This window comes from Eleutherodactylus coqui, chromosome 4 (genome assembly GCF_035609145.1).
Source record: "Eleutherodactylus coqui strain aEleCoq1 chromosome 4, aEleCoq1.hap1, whole genome shotgun sequence".
In the NCBI taxonomy this organism is placed as follows: domain Eukaryota; kingdom Metazoa; phylum Chordata; class Amphibia; order Anura; family Eleutherodactylidae; genus Eleutherodactylus; species Eleutherodactylus coqui.
The window spans coordinates 249,661,226-249,682,318 of NC_089840.1; the positions used below are offsets into that span (position 1 = coordinate 249,661,226).

At 44.2% G+C, this 21,093-nt stretch overlaps 1 protein-coding gene across 2 annotated transcripts; it reads right to left on the bottom strand.

The window, feature by feature from the left end:
• Window positions 1-79: 79 nt before the first annotated feature.
• On the bottom strand, window positions 80-11,085 carry LOC136626194 (glutathione S-transferase omega-1-like). Of its 2 annotated transcripts, XM_066601029.1 has the most exons (7): window positions 10,992-11,085; window positions 10,852-10,907; window positions 8,044-8,152; window positions 7,337-7,559; window positions 3,847-3,948; window positions 2,565-2,671; window positions 80-1,164 (listed from the first exon to the last, which is right to left on the bottom strand). In XM_066601029.1, the coding sequence occupies exons 2-7, from the start codon at window positions 10,880-10,882 to the stop codon at window positions 1,008-1,010; spliced, it is 729 nt and encodes a 242-aa protein (XP_066457126.1). In that variant the 5' UTR covers window positions 10,883-10,907; window positions 10,992-11,085; the 3' UTR covers window positions 80-1,007. The 2 variants fall into 2 exon arrangements, with proteins under 2 accessions (XP_066457126.1, XP_066457125.1); XM_066601028.1 differs by lacking the exon at window positions 10,992-11,085 and having other exon boundaries at window positions 10,852-10,972.
• Window positions 11,086-21,093: the final 10,008 nt, after the last annotated feature.

Genomic DNA, 21,093 nt, shown 5'->3' on the forward strand with positions numbered 1-21,093 from the left:
CTTTAACAAAAAGGACAGACAGTCATATATAAATCCAAATTGATTAAAAAGGTAAAAAAAATAAATAAAAACCTCCATGCTCGGTCGATCGGGCCACTACATTAGCCGTAGTTTATTAAACAAGGAAAAATATGAGATGTTTCGGCGTGATAATGCGCCTTTCTCCAGCATATATCGATGATGCTACGCAGTCCGTTTGTTTGTGTTGTATATAAATCCACAGTTCTGGTCATATTAGAGTGAAATTTCGCACAAGCGTTCTTCAGGGACTGGCGTAATTAAAAGTCAAAAACTCACCCACTTCTGTCATTTTTGTTTCCAATAGCAACCAATCACAGCTCAGCTTTCATGTCTTCTACTGCTGAGGTAAAAACGAAAGGTACCCTGCGATTGGTTGCCATTTCTTCTACTGCTGAGGTAAAATGAAAGATGTGTTGTGATTGGTTGCCATGGGCAACACTTTTCTTTTGGACAGCTTTCATAAATATACCGCTGAGGTGAAATGAAAGCTGTGCTGTGATTGGTTGCTATGGTTGCTCCCACGGGGGAGCAGTAATAATCAGCACGATTTTCCACGATAAACCTAGCTTAATGATAGGTTCATTGCGGAGAATCGCGGTACGCCACGATTTTTAGATGCGAGTGGAAAAAGTGTACATTGGGCTGCACTTTCCATAGTTATCCTATGGAAAGTGTGTCATGCATGCGATTTATCGCCGCGCATCACTCTATGACAAATCGTCCAGCCTAACACTTATGTGTCAGAGTTCTGCGTGTGGATTTTGCCCATTGACAGTAAAATCTGTGTCAACACCATAAACTATGGGTTTGGATACAATTTTTTTTTTTTGGGGGGGGGGGGGGGGGTGGAATTCGCTGCGGTGAATTCTGCTGTGTGTTAAGGGTTTCCAGGATACGACTCCAATGGCCTAACATACACTTACAGATAATTGTTTCAATCGCTCACAAACTGGCACAAGATCCTCCAATCACTGTGATCGACAACATTAATCGAGGCCATAATCAGCCGCATCTAAACTGTCCTGACAGTACAGCTCATAAAATTTGACAAGAGCATCCGGCTCAGTCAAGGTCTCTTTAACAGCGGGGTCCTGCAGCATGAGATCCCCCCAGGCCTTCATACGGGGAGTCTTCTCCACAAAGCTAAAGGAGGAAAAAAAAAAAAAAAGTGGTTACATTTTGCCAAATATGCCTATGTAGACCCTGCAGTGTCAAGGACTAGAAAACCCCTCTGGTCATCGATAGCCGCAACCGCCCCCCTGTATGGAGCAGGACACAGATGGCATGGTGCAGTGGCCGGGCACAAGATTGTAGGTACAGCTGCCATTCAGTTGATGTCTACTGTATAGGGAATCGCCATAACAAGAGTCAAGGCCTCTTTTACACAAGTGTATTTGTAAGTGTCCTTAATACAGATCATATATAACATATCTATAATATGTTCATATATTTGTATTGTCTTTTGTTGCCCAGTAAAATATACCACCCGTTTCCAGCCCACCAGTACTCAATCTTTACAAAATAAAGTATTGTGTAAAAGTTTTAGGCAGGAATGAAGAAAATGCTGCAAATTAATAGTTACGTTTTTTGGGCAATTAAAATGCAAAGTGAATGAACAAAAGAGGAAACGCAAGTCACATCAATATTTGGTGGGACTGCCTTTTACCTTCAAGATAGCATCAATGCTTCTAGGCACACTTGCAGTTTTTGAAGAACTTCGGCAGGCAAGTTGTTCCAACTACTTGAGAAGTAGCCACAGAAGATCGGTGGATGTCGGCTTAAAGCCCATTTAGACGGGACGAGTGTACGGGAGCTAGTATTGCAGGCTCACAGAGAGGAGGCTGCAGAAGATTAGTCTCCTCGCGTCCCCCCCCCCCCCCTCCCGATCGATTCATTTAACATAGTGGCAGTTCAGTACTGAACAGCTGCTATTTACACTGAACGATCAGCTCATCGTCCATCGTTTATGCAGCATGAACGATGAGCCGATTTCAGTGTAAATAGCAGCCATTCAGTATGGAGTCAATGGAGAGGGGCGAAGGGAGCGCAAAGAGGGAAATCTTCTCCAGCCTCCCGCCGTGAGCCAGCGATACTAGCTCCCATGCGAGCGAGGACACACAGGGACGAGTGCCGGGAATAATTTGCCCGACATTCGTCCTATCTAAATGGATCCTTACTCAAATCATTCTGTCTCTTCCTGTAATCCTTGACCAACTTGATGAGAACAGGCTCTGTGAGGGCCAGATCACTTCCAGGACCCCCTGTTCTTTATTCTGAAGACAGTTCTTAAGGACATTGGCTTTATGCTAGCAGTTGTCCTGCTGCAGAATTTGGTGCCAGATGCCTTCTAATTTTTCTCTTTTCAAATATCTTTACAGCGTTTTTTTCTCACACCTGCCTAATTTTTCAGCACACAGTACAGTACATGTCCAGCGGGTCAGACTAATAGAGGCCCACAGACAGTATGCTACAAGATTTTGTTTTTTTTTTGCAACTTCAAAAGTTTTTTAAAAAGTGTTAATCTCCACTCTTGTCTTACTTACTCTAGAACATCAAAAGCAATGAACCGTTCAAAAAACGGCCAGAAGATGTAATCTATCAAAGTCACAGATTCTCCACAAAAGTACGGGGTGTTGGTCTTGGTCAGTGCCTGCAAACAAAAAGAGAAATTACAAGTGTTTTGAGTAACGTGCATCCTTGTTCCCTTCTTATAGAATTTCACAACTCCTCTACCCTTTCCCTGGAGTTGTACTGCCACATAGGGGTCCCATCCATTTTATAGACCAGTAGGCTTTGTCTGCCACCTCCACAATACAGCATGCCTCAATTTTTCAAGAATCCAGGAGCAAATGACAAATAAGAAGCAAAAGCTATAAAGGTCACCGTAGTCAAGATAGGTTTAATATAGGTACAATATAGGTACTACAAATATTGTAAAATACTCTTTAGGCTCCTGCATACTGTATGCAGTACAACTGTAGAAGGGAGGGGTGCAGTATGGGTCATTAGCAAGCCACGAGTCAGAGGTCCCTGTACAAGGACAGTTGGTGTCAGGGTCTATAAGGCCTCTCATACTAACTTTTTTCATCCATGTGTTGTATGTTAAAAAGGGGGACATATGAACAGTATACAGACCCATATCCAATGAGAGAGCACACACTACAGAGTTTTTTCATGCAGACACGACTGCAGAAATCTCCTCACGTTCATCCTTTTCATTAACCTGAATAAGCGAGTCTTATCTGTAAGGCTTTATCCTCAGGCATCCTGAGGATTTTGGCAGAGCGAGAATTTTTCAGGGTGCGGCATATTGTTTCGCTTAAAACCGACACTCTCGGTCATGTGAATGGACAAGAAAACACTGGCAGAGATTGCTGAAAAGCGCCCCTTCAGACGCTTATACGGAGCAGGCGTGAAAACATAAAACCGCTGTTGCCGTTTATGCGCTCCTGGGAAAGAGCCCTAAGGCAGATCAAGATAAGGGAAAAAAAGAAAAAACCTCCCACCTACGGCCACTGCTATGGGCTCCCATAGGAATTTATGCAGCGGCGGACGTATTCCGGCCCAAAAGGTTGTTCCAGGACTATCTTTTGGGCCCGACGTAAAAACGCCTGTCACTATATTGGCTTGGCCGGGCGTTTTTACCTCTCAGAAATACGTCCATGTTATCTGATGCAGTGGAATCCAATGCATCAGATCACAGCGCATATCGGCCAGCCGTAAAAACACCGGCCAATATACGCTCATGTGAAAGAAGCCTAAGGCACAGTCCAGCAATTCTTGGAGTTTCTAGACCGCATCTTATAGACAAAAGCCATTTCTTACCTCTTCAAGTTTCTTATACTGCTCAAAAAACTGGGCCTTTAATTCTGTTGCATCACGATTATCCTTTGGGGCGTACAAAATCTTGTACATTACAGCAGTAACCTGCAGTAAAACATACAAAACAGTTACTTGGCATTTAAGGAATTGTTGGGTTTATACTCAGATTATGAACTGATGAAGAACAGTGTTTGCCAGTTTCCATGCAACCATAAAACCCAGGTATCATGCATCATGAAAGCAGTGGGAGAGACTCTGCAATGCTGTGGCTGTGACAGCCGAGCCAGAGGATTCCTGCATCCCCAAAGTGATGCGAGGCTAAAAACGCCTTGCATCACTGAGGAATTCACATGGTGGGGAGCGCGATACGGGGGCAGAGATTCACGGCTCGATATCACCCTCACCTGTGTGAGGTTACCCTTAGGCTACTTTCACATCTGCGCTCGGGGGTTCTGGTTTCCTGCTCCATTCATGGAGCAGAAACGGGCAATATCCTGATTAAATGGTTATGTCCTACGAGCTCGTTACCCGTGACTTAGTCTGCATGGAATTTGTAGTTTTTTAAACTAATCTGGGTTTTGCTATAAATTGAATCGTAAAAAGTGAAAGGAATGTAACTTATGTAAAATAAAAGCTACGCTGTGATTGGTTGCTACGGGCAACACAGATTTTCTTTAACATCTCAATCCATGTTAATGTGTCCTTGGACACCATGTACTATTGGTATCCATGCTAGTTTAATATTCGCACACGCGTGGCACCTACATCAGTCCTCATTAGAGATGAGCGAACCTACTCGGCCACGCCCCTTTTTTGCCCGAGCGCCGCAACTTTCGAGTACTTCCGTACTCAGGCGAAAAGATTCGGGGGGCGCCGTGGGTGAGCGGGGGGGGGGGGGGGGGGGGGAGAGAGAGAGGGCTCCCCCCGTTCCCCGCTGCTACCCCCCGCTCTGCCACGCCTCCTGCCGCCCCCCGAATCTTTTCACCCAAGTACAGAAGTACTCGATCGAGTAATTACTCGAAACGAGTATATTCGCTCAATCTCTAGTCCTCATAGGTCTACCCGTTTATGTAGGCGAAGCTTATAATGTGCACCCCCCTTCCCCTCACGGGGGAACAGTTACTGTCGCATTTATAATATTAGTATGGATGGTTGAACCAAACAGCCCCAAAACGGACCACATTGATTATAATAACCCCCATAACGCTCCAGAACGTACATTTACATCCTGGGGCGTCGGGGTATCAGCTGTGCGGCCAATCGCGGCTATTAACCCTTTAAATGCCGCATTTAAATACCTCAAACGATGTTCGGGGGTCCCGTACGCCCCCCCCCCCGTGGTGGGATCGGGGGAGCCGTGCAGGTGTCATGGCAGCCTGGGGCCTTCTGAAAGGCCCCAGAGCCGCCTTAGGGGACTGCCTATCAAATTGCAGTATGAGGTAAGGCTGTAGAATTACGTCATACTGCTGAGCGATCAAAGCATCACACATTGTAGTCCCAGAGAGGGACTTAAAAGTGAAGTAAAAAAAAAAAAAAAAAAAATCAATTAAGTTTTTTTAATTGTAAAAAAAAAAAATAAGTTTAAAAATAATAGTCTAAATAATAAAAGAAAAATACATATTTGGTATCGCCACGTCCGAGCTATCAAAGTAGTGCATTATTTTCCCTGTGCGGTGAATGTCGTCTGAAAACAAACACACACACACACACACACACACACACACACTTTTTCAGTTACCCTTCAGTTTTTAAAAACGCGATAAAAAGCGATCAAAAATGAGCCCTCGCCCAACTACGTAGACGGAAAAATAAAAAAAGTATTACATGCACAAGATGACCGCAGAAAATAATTGAAAAAAATTAGATGTCTTTGAAAAAAGAAAATTTTTTATAATATATATATATATATATATTTATTTTATTTATTTATTTTTTTTACACATACACAAGTTTAGTATCGTAGTAATTGCACTGACCCATAGAATTAAGTTATGTCGTTTTTGATGCAGTTTGTGCGCCGCAGAAACAAAACGCAGTGAAAGATGGAGGAATGTCGTTTTTTTTTCTTTTTACTCCACTTAGAATTTTTTAAAAGTTTTTCAGGTACATTACATGGTACTTTACATAGCACCACTGAAAACAACAACTCTTCCTGCCAAAAAACAAGCCCTCATACAGCGACGTTGATGGATAAAGGAATTACGATTTTTTTTAAAGAGGAGGAAAAAATGCAAATGGGAAAAAAAGTGGCCACGTCATTAAGGGGTTAAGGACCAATCGCAATAAAAATGAGCGCTATGTACTAAAGTACTAAAAGTATTCCTTCCGCTATACGACCCCCTAATCACGTGACCACCTATTGTCCTCTGCCAGGGAAGAGCTACAGGGTCCTAGCAGACCCTGATCAGCTGTGTTAGTGACTACTGTCACTACAGGGGGGATGCTTTCTCTGTAACTGGAGGTCCCAGGGATGCTGCTCCTACAGATGTCCCAGCTACAGTGGGAGAAAATAGAGAACTTTAAATAAAATACAACCCACCGCCAACGATGCCAACCAAAACAGTTGCCATGTGCACCCTGTAATCCAAAACTATACAAATTATATATCAAAACGGCCAAAATGAGGAACCCGTTCCCATACTTTAGCGTAAATATACTGATTTTAAAAATAAACTGTAAATTTAAGGGGTTTAAAAGCATTCTGCCGTAAGGTTCACAAAGTTAGAATTTGAGCTCGCAGTCATGGAGATGGGCCATGCCAGATTTTCCCTGCCTGCAGCATGCAGACTGACAGCCCTCTCCCTTTTGTGTCTAGAGCCATCACTTGCATGCTGTGAGATGGGAGAGGCCATTGCAGACCACGTCAAACCCGGTCACAGAATCGCTAACTTCTGTGACTGACGGAGAGTACATTGCTTAGCCATCTTTGTAAGCATTAAATGGGGACGTGGCTACTCTATTCACCAATGTGCACCATTTTCATGATTGCTAGGGATCTCTGCATTCGGACCCTCAGCAACCATGTATAGGTCACATACCCGGTGGTGAAGAGATAGTGATTTTGGTTAGATAACCCCTTAATACAGCTAGTACTACACAAAAGGGGCAATGGGGTAGACATCGCATGTTTTACAATAACCCAACTGAGGTAGTTGACAGTCTCCAGTCCAATTATAAAGCAATAGGTGGCTTGGATGTCACATGAGGACATCCAACAATTCCCACCTGAAGACAGGCAAGGAAAATAGAGGACTTAACAGGTAGATGACCGCCTCGCAGCCCCCAGTCAGTACTTTGAGTTGGGATACATAGTCTCCTGCTCGCTCCCCTGCCCGATACTCCTGTATCTCGTCAGCCAATCCGAAGCTAGGGGAGTGACAGGGGCGTTTACTCCTGGTCATACCTGTCACACCCCTAGCTTCCGGTGGTATCAAGATACACCAGTACCGACCACCACATCTTCTGTCTCTAAGAAAATAGCCGAATTTCCTACTGCATTGACGTCTTCCAGAATCATCTTCTGTCGCGCTTTTTCATAGGGATCTTCTGGAATCAGCTTCTTCTCAGGAAAGGTCTCATCCAGGTAATCACAGACAATTGAGGAGTCATAGACTATTTTACCATCTGATGTTTCTATAGAAGGCACCAATCCCGGAGGACTCTTCTCAAAAAACCAGTCTGGTTTGCTCTTTAGGTTAATGTTCACAACTTCATGTCTGGGCAAAGACAAACAACTTCTTTGTAAAGGGTGGTCACACTTACAAATACATAAGTAATGTCCCAAACTATAATAAGACCCCAAAAGGCAGTTTGAATTTCCTTGGCCTCAATAAGAGTCTGTACAATTAGCCCCCAACTATGTGGAATGTATAGTGCAGGTTACTACAAATGGGGCAGAGGACCTTGGGCCCACTCAGGCACAGCAACCTGGACCCTATTCATACATATTGGTGGGGGCCTCAGCAGCTAAGATCCCTACCAATCAAGTTTTACCCTATCCTATGGATAGGGGATAATTTTAAATTCTTGTACAACCCCTATAATTACACCCCTGTGAGAACAAAAACATTGCTTTCCTTCTCCATTAATTCAGCATTAACAGCATCTTGAAGACAGATCAAGACTGCAAGAACTTCATAGAAATAAAAGCTGAAGAATACATGTATCATCTCCAGAAGAGATATAAAGTTATGTGCTTACTTAATGCCTTTGGCAAGCAAGACAAGCTGTACTCTTTGAGGGAAGGGGCAGAACCTCATGCTGTAAAGTCGAATTACTCCTTCCGGGACTGGTCCTGGGGCTGGGCTGCCTGAAATGAATATATGCATTCAGTATACAGAGAACAGTAAGGTAGTCAGGTCAGGACACACAGTGCAAGTTGAACTAGTTTTGTTGTAGAGAAGACTTATAGAAGAGAACAAGTGAAGCTCTAAGAGACTCCTCTCCTCTACATGTGAGGGTCCTCACCACACATTAGAACAGCCATCGTTCACCATTAACCCCCTACTGATTACCCCGAGCTCTGTTAGTTTGGGATGGACAGAGCCTATTCTACTTCATACAGATGTAGATCCATTTCTATCAGTGCTACTGACATCCTTTTGTGTCATTTTACACAGTTCAGTCATTAAGGCCGCTTTCATACAGGCAAAGAAAAAAAATAGATTGCAAGATTTTCTCGTGATGCAACAGTGCTACAAATCGCATGCATGTGAAGCCCATGCTTTCCAATGGGTTCCTTCAAATTAGCGATGTTTTGTAGGCCACTACATTAAGGAAAATAAATAAAATAGTGGCATGCGCTATACAGCCGCAATTTGGGATGTTTTGTAGCCCACGTTTACATATGGAGCCTTCCTTTGTGTTGCATCGCATGAAATCACGGTTTTATGTGGTGCGATGTAACTTTTACAGTAGGAAGTCCTACTGTTTGTCTCTAAAATAAGCCCTAGCTGCATAACACAAATACATTACCTAAAAGGCGCTGTCTGCTCTGCCGTTTACAGCCACAGCTTCTTGGTCAGGGGGTTCATAAAGCCCGCCTCCAGGAAGCACTGGCTCCAATTGGCTGAGCTGAGGGTGCTCGAGAACCAATCAATCCAGCGCTCGATGAACCAATTGCAGCCATTGCACTGAATGGCTGCGATTAGTTCTCGAGCACCCTCAGCTTAGCCAATCAGAGCCAGCGCTTCCTGGAGGCATGATTTATGAACCCCCTAACTAGGAAGCAGCGGTTGAAGTGCAGACGAGTGGACAGCGCCTGTTAGGTCAAGTTTTGTGGCTGTTTGTTTTTTCATATATTAAATATTTCAAGCTCCCCTTGAAAATCTCGGCAAAAGAGCGCCACAAAATCGCCGCGAGAAAACACAGCAATATCACACAGAACATAGGTGCGATATTCACACGGCGATATCACTGCTATTTGAGGAGAGGTCAGGACTACTCAATGTAGAGCTGCTGGGTCATGTCTGAGCTGAGGGAGGACAGCAGAGAATGATTTACAAGGGTCTCCCAGTTTAAGGCTAGTTTCACACGAGCAAGCGAGATAGAATGCATGTTGACCTGCAAACTACTCGTGGATGTGAAGCGGTTTTCAGGCCACCTTGCATCGATTTTGTTACATTTACCGCCCCTAGTGCGAGTTTCACACATGACAGAAAATTGGAAGGGTTTCCCCTTCGATTTTAATGCCCTACCGACCATTCAGGATTATAAACAGAAGGAATCACAGATTTCAGATGAATAAAATCCCATCAGGATTATTCCGTTTAAACATAGCACTTATATCAGATTCTGGATCCCTCTATTTGTGCCTTCTTTGTTCCAATCAAGTCTGTGCATCCCTATAGGTGAGCCGGTTTACACAGTTTGTGATCCAGGATTATTAACGCTGCCCCCTCTACTTGAATGTCTCTCCTGGGTATTTCCCCTCCCCCTCACACCAGACATTGCTTTACTTTGTTTCTCCTAACTATTCACGGGGACCTTCCTAAATAGTTTTCTGTTCTGTACTATAAAATTAGCATATTTGTTACATCCAATAGGCTTCATCAGTGTCTTATGTGCCTGTAAGCCCACAGTATCCCTTTACATGCTTGGTGTGATACAATGTACTCGTTTGTTTTATATTATATATTTAAAAGAATTAGACACTATACAAAATAATAAATATTTTACCTAGAGGGTATCCCACAAATACAAGATTTCATACAAAACACTGATTGAAAGAAGGAAGTTATGACCGCTGAAACAATCCTGTTTTTAAGGTAAAGTTAGTTACGTCGCAGAATGGTTAAAAATGAGCATAAAGCAGCTGAGTTATGCAATGAAGTTACAGGACATATTTAAGATCTACAGACAAGTCACATTTTCAGGATAGTATTTCCAGTTTTCATGTGAGGGGTTAAACCACCCAGATTGGACATTTCAGGATAATTTATATTGATTCTTGTATATCCCAGGATTGTGAACACAGAGTAGAAACCCCCCTCTTTCATTCTGCGACTCTCCCCCTCCCCCTCATCATTAGTCCTATTGACCATTATAGGGTCGTGTGCAGTCTGTGGGACTGGGAGGTGAATCACACCCATCTAGAAAAGCCTTCAAGTAAAGCTTATGTACAATGGTCAGCTTGTGAGGTTTCAAGATGGGACTTAGGGCTCATTCACATCTGTGTTTGCATTCCATCGAAAGATATATATATATAATACACACACAAAATTCTGACCCAACCTTAAGTAGTATCAGGGTATATAGGGTGGGCCGCAGAAAATTAGCCCAGCACCACACTCTTATGAAAGCGGTCTTAAAGAAAGTCATTGTTGCCCACAGTCAGATCTTCTTTGAGAGCTTTCATAGGATCGTAGTGCCGGATTACTTTTCCGTGGCCCATCCTGTTAACCCATCAGCTACCATGAAAATTCCAACTATGTTTTGCTAACATGCACAATATAGTATATCTATTCATCATAAGATTCCAAGCATGTTACTTTATATTCTCACACTTACCTTTGGCCAAACTCCTCTGTGATCCACTCATTGCTGCAGACTGTCACTGGAGATCCCTGTATAAGAAGCAGAGAGTACATATATTAGTAGCAGTAGCAGCAGTGACCAGCTCAGCCCTGGATATAAGTGACCCAACGTACCAGAGGAGAAACTGTGTATAAGAGGGCTGCGCTCCCTAGTCTACACCAACCCCCTCCCTTCTAATGACCAACTAGACACAACTCCTCCAGGCGGGGATCTGCTCCATCTGTACACTGATTATATAGAGCCTCATGCATGTCATTAGGCTGGCTTCACACGGGCATATTGACGTGTGCAATACACAGAGAATAGAACCCATTGATTTCTGTGGGTTTATTCACATTCCGCAGTTCAGTCACGCAAAAATAGAGCATGTTCTATTTTTCTGTGTAAAGGTCCCCATAGAAGTCAATGGAGGGGTGCAAATGTGCACACAATACGCAAGGAGATGAGTGAAGCACTGCATAATTCCACTGGAATAATAACACATTTGGAACTCATTAGGACTAATTAGCCATTTCAATTAGTGGGTCTTTGTTTGCCGTGTCCAAATAAACATGCCTTGCGAGCGCAAAAAGTACAGTAAAATATGCCGATGCGAGCGCAAAAAAGGTATAGTTCATTCCACTAATATGCAGCGCTCACGCACACACACTACGTATACACCCATGCATGTCTTTACACATCTAGGGTATGGTCCCCTGTAGCGGTCACTACACAGCTAGGTTGTACTAGCGATGTGGCCGACAAACCTGCATGTGATGCAGAGCCATATGGCATACTAATGAATTAAGGAGGATGATTTATTAAGACCAGTGCTTTGTATGCCAGACTTAATACTCAGCTCTGCCATCAGAAGATACGTCAAATATTTAGGGTATACTCCTACGTAGCAGAAAATGGCGCTCACATCCTGAGTGTCATGATGCCCGGAGTGTCGATGGTGATGCTGCAGCCTGTGATTGGCTGAAGCGTCTTGTGACTTCTGCCAGGCCTTACACCTTTCATGTGCCGCCAATGTAGCCACTTAAGTATCAGGCGCAACACTGTAAGCTTGAAAGTATGATTAGTGACAGTGTGGAACAGACAACTTCTCATTTACTAAACAAAGTAAGTGGCCAGCCTAAGAAAACGCGTTTCAGGGACAAAACCCCCTTTGTCAGTTCAGCTGGTAAAAGAATACAGACAATCAGAGGGTTGTTGAGAATCAGACTACAGGTAGACAGGATGTCTATATACCTTCACCAGCTGAATTGACGAAGGGGTTTTGTCCCCGAAACGCGTTTTCTTAGGCTGGCCACTTTATTTATTAAAGAAGTTGTCTGTACCACACTGTCACTATTCATACTTTCAAGGTAAGGGTGTTGAGCCATCATCGCCAGTCCTTTTAGTCTTACTAATCTATTCACTCACACCCATCCAAGTGGTGCGTCATCTGGTTGGCGGCCACTTGTAGCATCATTGTTTTCTTCATACCAGCACAACCATATGTGTTCTGCTCCACACATCTTTTTTCTGTCCTGTACCCAATCAGGTATCTTGGAAGTCCCATTGGAAGTGTGTAAGGAGGCTGTGCAACACCCTCCCTTACAATATAAGTGGGATTGCTGCTTGGAGTCTGTGGCTAGCAGTCATGTGGTGCAGGTACCAAACAGCACCATTTTGTAGAAGCCTTCTAGCGAAGGACATTTGTGTGTAGACAAGGACTTTTGTGCACACCCCTCCTATATGGGATAATGCAGGGCTGAGCTCTCTCACATTGCCAGGTCCGGAAAAGTCACTAGCAGGTCAGTGGGGAGGATATTGAAAAGAACAGAACTGCATCACAGGAGCAGAAAGGGTTTGCAGGGAGGACATGAAAGCAGTGTGTGCTTTGCAGCACCCAGCAGAGGCCTCGCAGACATAACAGAGGACATGAGAGCAGTGTGTGCTCTACAACACCCAGCAGAGGCCTAGCAGGCATAAGAGAGGACATGAGAGCAGTGTGTGCTCTGCAGCACCCAGCAGAGGCCTAGGAGACATAAGAGAGGATATGAGAGCAATGTATGCTCCGCAGCATCCAGCAGAGGCCTAGCAGATATAACAGAGGACATGAGAGCAGTGTGTGCTCTGCAGCATCCAGCAGAGACCTAGGAGACATAAGAGAGGACATGAAAGCAGTGTGTACTCTACAGCACCCAGCAGAGGCCTAGGAGACATAAGAGAGGATATGAGAGCAATGTATGCTCCGCAGCATCCAGCAGAGGCCTGGCAGATATAACAGAGGACATGAGAGCAGTGTGTGATCCGCAGCACCCAGGAGAGGCCTAGGAGATATAAGAGAGGACATGAGAGCAGCGTGTGCTCTACAGCACCCAGCAAAGGCTTAGGGGATATAAGAGAGGACATGAGAGCAGCATGTGCTCCGCAGCAACCAGCAGAGGGCTAGCAGACATAACATTTGACATGAGAGCAGTGTGTTCTCCGAAGCACCCAGCAGAAGCCTAGAAGATATAACAGAAGACATGAGAGCAGTGTGTGCTCCGCAGCACCCAGCAGAGGGCTGGCAGACATAACAGAGGACATGAGAGCAGTATGTGCTTTGCAGCACCCAGCAGAGGCCTAGCAGATATAACAGAAGCCTGAGATCACATGGTGACAGCTAGAACTGTGACCAGAGCGCTGTCCCCATGCTGAGGGAGCAGCGCAGCAATAAGAAATGATGAAGGGGGCCTCCATCTTCGTTTGTCAGTTGCTGCACCACCCTCAGCCCGTTGTCAACATTGAGACCCCCAGCGATCAGAAAGTTATAATCCATCCTGTGGATAGGGCATAAATTTAAATTCTGGTACAACCTCTTTAACCCTCATTTGGCTTTAGAATACATTTATATTGTAGCGTGAAGGGTCCTTATATGTATTTTTGACTTTGAGAAACTTCTAACATCTATATGTCCTTTCAGTTTTTACACTAGTACATGGTGACTCAGCACACTCACAGTATATGCTTCACATTTCATTACAATGTCCTCCAGGCAGTCACAGTGACTAGTAACTTACAGTAAATCAGAATTGACACAAGTTTAAATATTAACATAATGACTGCAGGTAAAACTAAACCTAAGGTGCCTTTAGACGGAACCATTATTGTTCAAAAAATCATTAAAACGAGCAAAAATGAACGATGATCCTTTGGTCTAAACACGAGCCAACGACGGAATGACGAACAAGAATTTTTAATTCCTGTTCAGTTTCTGCAGGCATAAAAATTAGCTAATCATTCATTTTGAACGACAAGATATAGACAAAAAAACTATGTAAGGACAGCGCTCACAGAAGGATTCAATAAATATAGCCTCTTTGGCAAAAAAGAGTAAGATATACACTTACCCGGTGTTAAGTAGGCCCTATTACGGGACCTACTAACACCCCATATCCATGTTAGCTTCAATATCAATCAATCCTCCTCCAGAGATCCTTTATATCCCGTCAGGCTAGAGACCAGGAGAGCCAGCAGGTACTGTAAGCCGAATCCTTGCAGGGATCCGTGCACAGAAAGTATAAGTAAACAAAGAAAAAAGACCTGCGCTCCTTAAAGGGGTTGTCCCGCGGCAGCAAGTGGGTCTATACACTTCTGTATGGCCATATTAATGCACTTTGTAATGTACATTGTGCATTAATTATGAGCCATACAGAAGTTATAAAAAGTTTTTTACTTACCTGCTCCGTTGCTAGCGTCCTCGTTCCCATGGAGCCGACTAATTTTCGCCCTCCGATGGCCAAATTAGCCGCGCTTGCGCAGTCCGGGTCTTCTGCTCTCTTCAATGGAGCCGCTCGTGCAGAATGCCGGCTCCGTGTAGCTCCGCCCCGTCACGTGCCGATTCCAGCCAATCAGGAGGCTGGAATCGGCAATGGACCGCACAGAAGAGCTGCGGTCCACGGAGGGAGCAGACCCCGGCGGCCATCTTCAGCAGGTAAGTATGAAGACGCCAGACCGCCGGGATTCAGGTAAGCGCTGAGCGGTTTGTTTTTTTTAACCCCTGCATCGGGGTTGTCTCGCGCCGAACGGGGGGGGGGGGGTTAAAAAAAAAAAAAACCCGTTTCGGCGCGGGACAACCCCTTTAAGGAAAATCTCCTCTGGTGCCGATAATAGATGCAAACTCTGTTTATTCTGTACGACGCGTTTCGTCCTTAGGACTTTCTCAAGTACATACATATTAAAATTCACAAACACTTTATATAATACATGCATATTACCTTTCCTGATGAGGATCCATGGCTGCCTCCGTGCCTCCGGCGCCTTCAGACGTCCGCTCAGCGTCCCGCGTCATGACGTACGCTTGGGCACGCAGCATTTTTAATTCCTGTTCAGTGTCTGCAGGCATAAAAATTAGCTAATCATTCATTTTGAACAGCAGTCGTTCAGTCCCTCATTCACTTAAAACAGCGAATATGAAAGACTGAACGATTGATGTTTGAATGAGGCAACGATGTATCTGCCTGTCTCAACAGGCTGCATGGGGGCGAACGAACTAGCCATAATGTCACTGGCTTGTTTGCTCATTCAAACGAGAATCGGCTCATCTAAAAGAACCTTTAGATCACCACAGAGTACTGTAGAGTTAGATTTCTACCCTGCATTGATATGTGATAGGCACTTCCAGTCACTGGTGGACAACCTCCTCGCTGATGTCACATTTGCCCTGAGCGTAAGATGCACCACACCCAGGACGAATGTAAGGTTGTGTTCACACGACCGGGCACAAACATCAAACATAAACCGGAATGTGCATACAACTACAGGCAACAGATGCCAAAATACTTTCCAATGTACCACAACACATAGACAGATGGAAATACCTCGTACCTACTAACTTATTAGATATTGGTTGTATTTTGGCCAGAACATGTAAGTTCACAAGCCCATGTCAAGGGTCCTCATTGTCTTGTGATTCCCTACTCTAACAAAACAACTAAAACTCAAGAAGGGAGTCCTGCCTGCCAATAGGGACAACCCCATGCTGGAAACCTGGGGCCTGGTTCGCCCTAGATGGTAAGAGGCAGGAACACAAGACAAGGGAAAAACAACACACACTGAATAGGACAATTCACACCTAATGTCTGAACACACCAAGAACAGACACTGAACAAATCACTGTTCACACTAGCAAGCAGAAAAGGGAATCCCACTCAGAACCTCGTGCATGCAACACCAAATCAGAACATGCATGATTCCAAACACAGAGGTATTTGTGTGCCGCAGACCGGTGGTGATTGGCTAACTGGAGCCATACACAACCAGGTCAATCATCCCACGCCTGTGGAAGAGTGCTACTAAAAACCCATAGAACTACGTGTCCCAGGAGCACAATGTGACAGCTGAGCCTGAATCATTTTTTTCAATCATTTTTGGAGATGACAGACCTGCCTGGGGGTGACTGCAGATGTCCTGTGCTGCTAACCATCACTTAGAAGGCTGGTCAAAGGCAATGATGGTTGCATGACCACACTACTAAAAATCTCCCATGTAGGAGCTGTCTGGTTTGGAAATGTTTTTTCACATTGTGGTCCTCTCACCAGCATTCTTGTTACTAGAAACCCTCTCAATCAATTGCTATTGACTGTGCTCCTCTACAGCAGTGTTCCTCAAATACAGTCCATCTAAAGAGTCAGAAGTTCAGGATTTCCTTAGTGTTGCTCAAGTCATATAATTATGGTCAGTGCCTTAGAAATTGACATGTATTCTCTCTACAGGATATCCTCAAATCATGACCCGTTAGACGGACCTGCGGACTAGAGTTAAGAAACAGTAATCAAGAAGATGCAGCCGTTGGCCTTTACTTGATAGCAGGCCTGTCTGGTTTTATAGAAAATGTGGGCACCATGCAAAGTAAGATTTTCTGCTCACCATGTTAGACATTTTTTCTCATAAGTTCAAAATCCTTGGTGGTCTAGAGTAAAGAAAGGGTTGAAAATAAATTCATTGGTGGTCTAAGGCAGTGAAGGGACTATTTTTATATTCTTTAGTGAGCTAGGGCAGTGATGGAGCCAATGGTAAATTCTGGTTGCTCCTGGGGTTCCCGTCCCAAAGAAAGCCTTCTATGAAATTGGGGAACTTGGCAATAGTCCAGTTTACAATGTCTTAAGGGGTCTCAAGTGGAGGACTTCCCTCTATAAATAAACGTTTCCCGTAAGAGATTTTGACACTGATTTTTATACAGTAGGTAACCACTTTAAAAAAAATGTCTTATGTAATTTTAGTTTCAGTAATTAGATGTAAATCTGGAGGAGCGGAATAATGTGTTTGCTCATTTATTTAAAATGTTGTAGCTGTACAATTTTTATGGCTAAAACTGTTCTTGGGGTGGCCATACCAGAGACATTCAGAGCATGTGCCGATCCAGAAGATCCTGCTGCCTGTATGTGCGCTTGGACTGGATGCGTCCAGTAATTATTCAGTGCCAGCAGCAAAGTGGAAAGAGTCAGGGAAAGCTCAATGAACCAGTTACATGGGTAAATCATATGGGCACCCACCATCGGTTTGCCCATTCAAATGAGAAATCATTTAGAATCATTCAGTCTTTTACATTCCATGTATAAGTGAATGAGAATGACTAAATGATTGCTGTTTAAACCGAACAATAAGTGAACAAGTCAACGATGAACTGAATGACGAGTGAAAAGCAAACACTTACCGTTCAGTCAAAGGCGCACATTTAGACTTAACAAATTATCGTTTACTTGCGCTTGTTTGAACAATTTTTTTTAATGATAATCATTCCATCTAAATGCACCCTCATTTAGGTGAGTATCAAAAGGTAATGATAATTAAAGTGTCCGTCTAGTAGGCAGAAATGGTACAGCCTGTAGCTAATGCTGTGCTGATGCATTATGGAATTGATGTGAAAGTGAAAGCAAAAATCTAATCATCAAGATAGTGGTTGATAGGCATCAGACAAGGGGCTGCACTGCATGGAAATAACTACACAACACAGAGGAAGCAATCAGTTAAGGGAGGCAGGGATGTAGAAATATATTTTTGCCCCAGTGGAATGTAATTGACAGAGAAATATCATAGATTCTCTAGGACCTGATAGAGTACAGACATTCCTCAAAGACCAGGGGGAGACAGAGGAATTTATTTATCAGAGCCTTATCTGTGTGCATAGTGTTCATATCCTGCCTTATCTAGGCTTCTAGCAGTACAATAAAGCTATCTCCTTCTAATGATAATGGGATGACTCTGCTGACATGTGAGATACTCTCTTAACATTGGTTAAGGCCCATTTAGACACTAGGATGATCGCTCAAAAGATGTCGCTCAAGCGATCAACCTTGCACTGCCAGCGGAGGATGCAGAAGACAAGCGGGGTATCCCCGCTTGTCTTCTGCATACAGCTGTTCCCCCGCTCCAGTGCCCGGCTGTCATACAGCCGAGTGCTCGGAGCGGAGGATGCAGAAGACAAGAGGGGTATCCACGCTTGTCTTCTGCATCCAGATGTTTTCTGCACGAAGCGCCCGGCTGTTATACAGCCGAGTGCTCCATGCCGGGTATGGAGAACAGAGCAAGACCGCTCTGTTCTTCATACCCAGCCTATCATCAGGGATCGGGATACAGCTGAAACAATAGTATCAGCTGTATCCCGCTGTGAATCCCTGTTAAGGCTCATTGTTGTCTTTCAGCACACTGAAAGACAACGATGAGTGACGGGGTAACGAAAACTAAATGGCGTCAGTGCAGTTACACACAATGAATATCGCTCAAAAGACGGCTTTTGAGCTAATTTTGAGCGAATCGTTGTGTCTAAATGAGCCTTTACTCTGTATTTTGTAATATTTAAATTTTTTACATGGATAGTCATACAAAAAAATATCTGCAACAACATTGTAAATATGTTCTTAGAATCAAAATCTGATTTAAATAATCCATAATTTCCTGATTGTAAATGGAAGTGTACAAAGACAGAGAACAGTTAATATAAAAGTTTTTTTTAATCAGTTGTCAACTCTTCACCACAACTGGAGAATACTGGCTGGGTTCTTGCATGTCCATCACATGTCCGTAAATTCTCATTTGAATGGGCCTACGGCATATCTGACTGTGTAAACATGATGCCCGAGCGAACAAGCAAAGTCTGAGATTGTTCGCTCATTCAAACGATATATTGTTGAGTGTAAACGGACTCCTATGCTGCGCTTAGACTGAACGATAATCAAATGGCTGAGACTGAACGATAATCGTTAGGTTTAAATGCGGGCAATGAGAATTATGAGGTTTTCGCTGGTCGTTCAGTTTCAGCCGGCATAAAAATAAGCGCTGGCTTGTTCACTTGTTGGGCAGTTTATACCCTTATTGTTCAATATTTTGCATGGGAATGCAGTGGAAACACTGTTATGGGAATAAATATCATATTCCATGTACTTCACTGTCCTGCTCCAAATTGGTTATAATTAGAGATGAGCGAACGTACTCGGCCACGCCCCTTTTTCGCCCGAATACCGCGATTTTCGAGTACTTCTGTACTCGGGCGAAAAAATTTGGGGGGCGCCGTGGGTGAGTGGGGGGTTGCAGCGGGGAGTGGGGGGGGGGGGGAGAGGGAGAGAGAGAGGGCTCCCCCCTGTTCCCCGCTGCTACCCCCGCTGCACCACGCCTCCCCCCGCCTCCCGGCGCCCCCCGAATCTTTTCACCCGAGTACTGAAGTACTCGAAAATCGCGGTGCTCAATCGAGTAATTACTCGAAACGAGTACGTTCGCTCATCTCTAGTTATAATGAGAAGTTGCATGCATGCAAATATATCTGAGTCTGACTCCATGTTGGTCATTCTCCAGTACATTGCTGGTTTATTCACATCATAATGGTACAGATATAGTTGAACCTGATGGATCAATGCACATGTACGCCCCTAAAACCATTACCACTCTTGATTGGCTTAGCGTGTAATGACTCTATAATTAACATATGTTAATGCCCCAGGTGTATGCCACTACCAAGCACTTCACCTCTAACTAGATGAGAACAAACCAAACTTATACTGTGTTCCTTATCCAAGTAGCGTTTCCTTATCAGTGTATGAGGTTCCAGTGTTCTTTCTAGATAGGTTTCTTGTGAGAAAGCTGCGGGTGAGTGTTTCTCAACATTCTGCTTGCACATGCCATGGTCTAATATTGAGCTTGTTAACCATTTAAATGCTAGCTATTTTCTATGAAGGTAGATATATGAATATATATATCTAAATACGGCTTGAGCAACTCTTTTGCAGTTTCTGCCTTCATTTTCTGCCCTTAGGACCTTACCAACTCTCCCCTATCACCAGCACTAGCAGACTCCTCTTGTCTCCATAGAGAACTGCATGCAAATTTATCCCCGTCAATGGCCAAAATCCACACGGATTTCTGATGTGTTTCTACGCGGATCTGCATAAAGAAGTGACAGGGCTAAATTCAAATGTGGATCTACAGCAAAACCCATGGTAGAATAGCCATAGATTTCTGCTCTGGAGCATGCTTGCGATCGTTATTGTGCACGCAAAAAAAGGCGGAAATGCATGCAAGCATGCTTATGCCACTGTGAATTAGCCCTTATAGTGCCAGGTGCGGGTGGGGATACAATCCGTGTTGGTTCTTGGTATGGGTCAGAGGGGAGGTCATCGTTGCTACTGGCAATGGTGCTTGAGTCACACGCCTTGTGAAGAAATTATGGTCACAGGGTTTCTTCGAGGCCACAATCTTTGCAAGACAACCTTTACTGACAACCAGCAACGTAACAAAACTGTATAAATTGGCACAGCAGTCACAATGGGTGGCCTTGTGATGATGTGTGCTACCATCCAGCTCCTGTCTGCCTCTGTTCCTGTAATTAGAGCTGTCCCCCAGCATCTGGGTTGCATATAGGATGTGCAGGTTGCAGATGCTTGGGAGGGAGAGAGGTCAAGGGTCACAGCTTCAATTACAGCAGCAGAGGTGAACAGGAGTTAGAGAGAGAGTGAGTGAAATCCTTTATGATGAGGGGCTGCTGTCCGATGGAGATTCAGGGTGAGGAACGGTGCAGAGAAGGGGCCCTATTACTACTGGGGGCACTGTTACTATTGGTGCCACTATTGGAAGACACTATTTCTATTGGGGCCACTACTGGAGGACACTTACTAGTCAACGCCCCAAGCCATACCCCCTTTTACCTTGGCTGGAATTATTTTTGTGACAAAGGTGGCAACTGTAGTGGGGGTCCTGATTGGTAGATAGGTC

Coding starts and splice junctions, on each gene's coding strand:
- LOC136626194 (XM_066601029.1), bottom strand. CDS start 10,882: ATGAGTGGATCACAGAGGAGTTTGGCCAAAG. Junction 8,153..10,851: donor ACAGAGGAGTTTGGCCAAAG/GTAAGTGTGAGA, acceptor TATTCATTTCAG/GCAGCCCAGCCCCAGGACCA. Junction 7,560..8,043: donor TTGCTTGCCAAAGGCATTAA/GTAAGCACATAA, acceptor GTCTTTGCCCAG/ACATGAAGTTGTGAACATTA.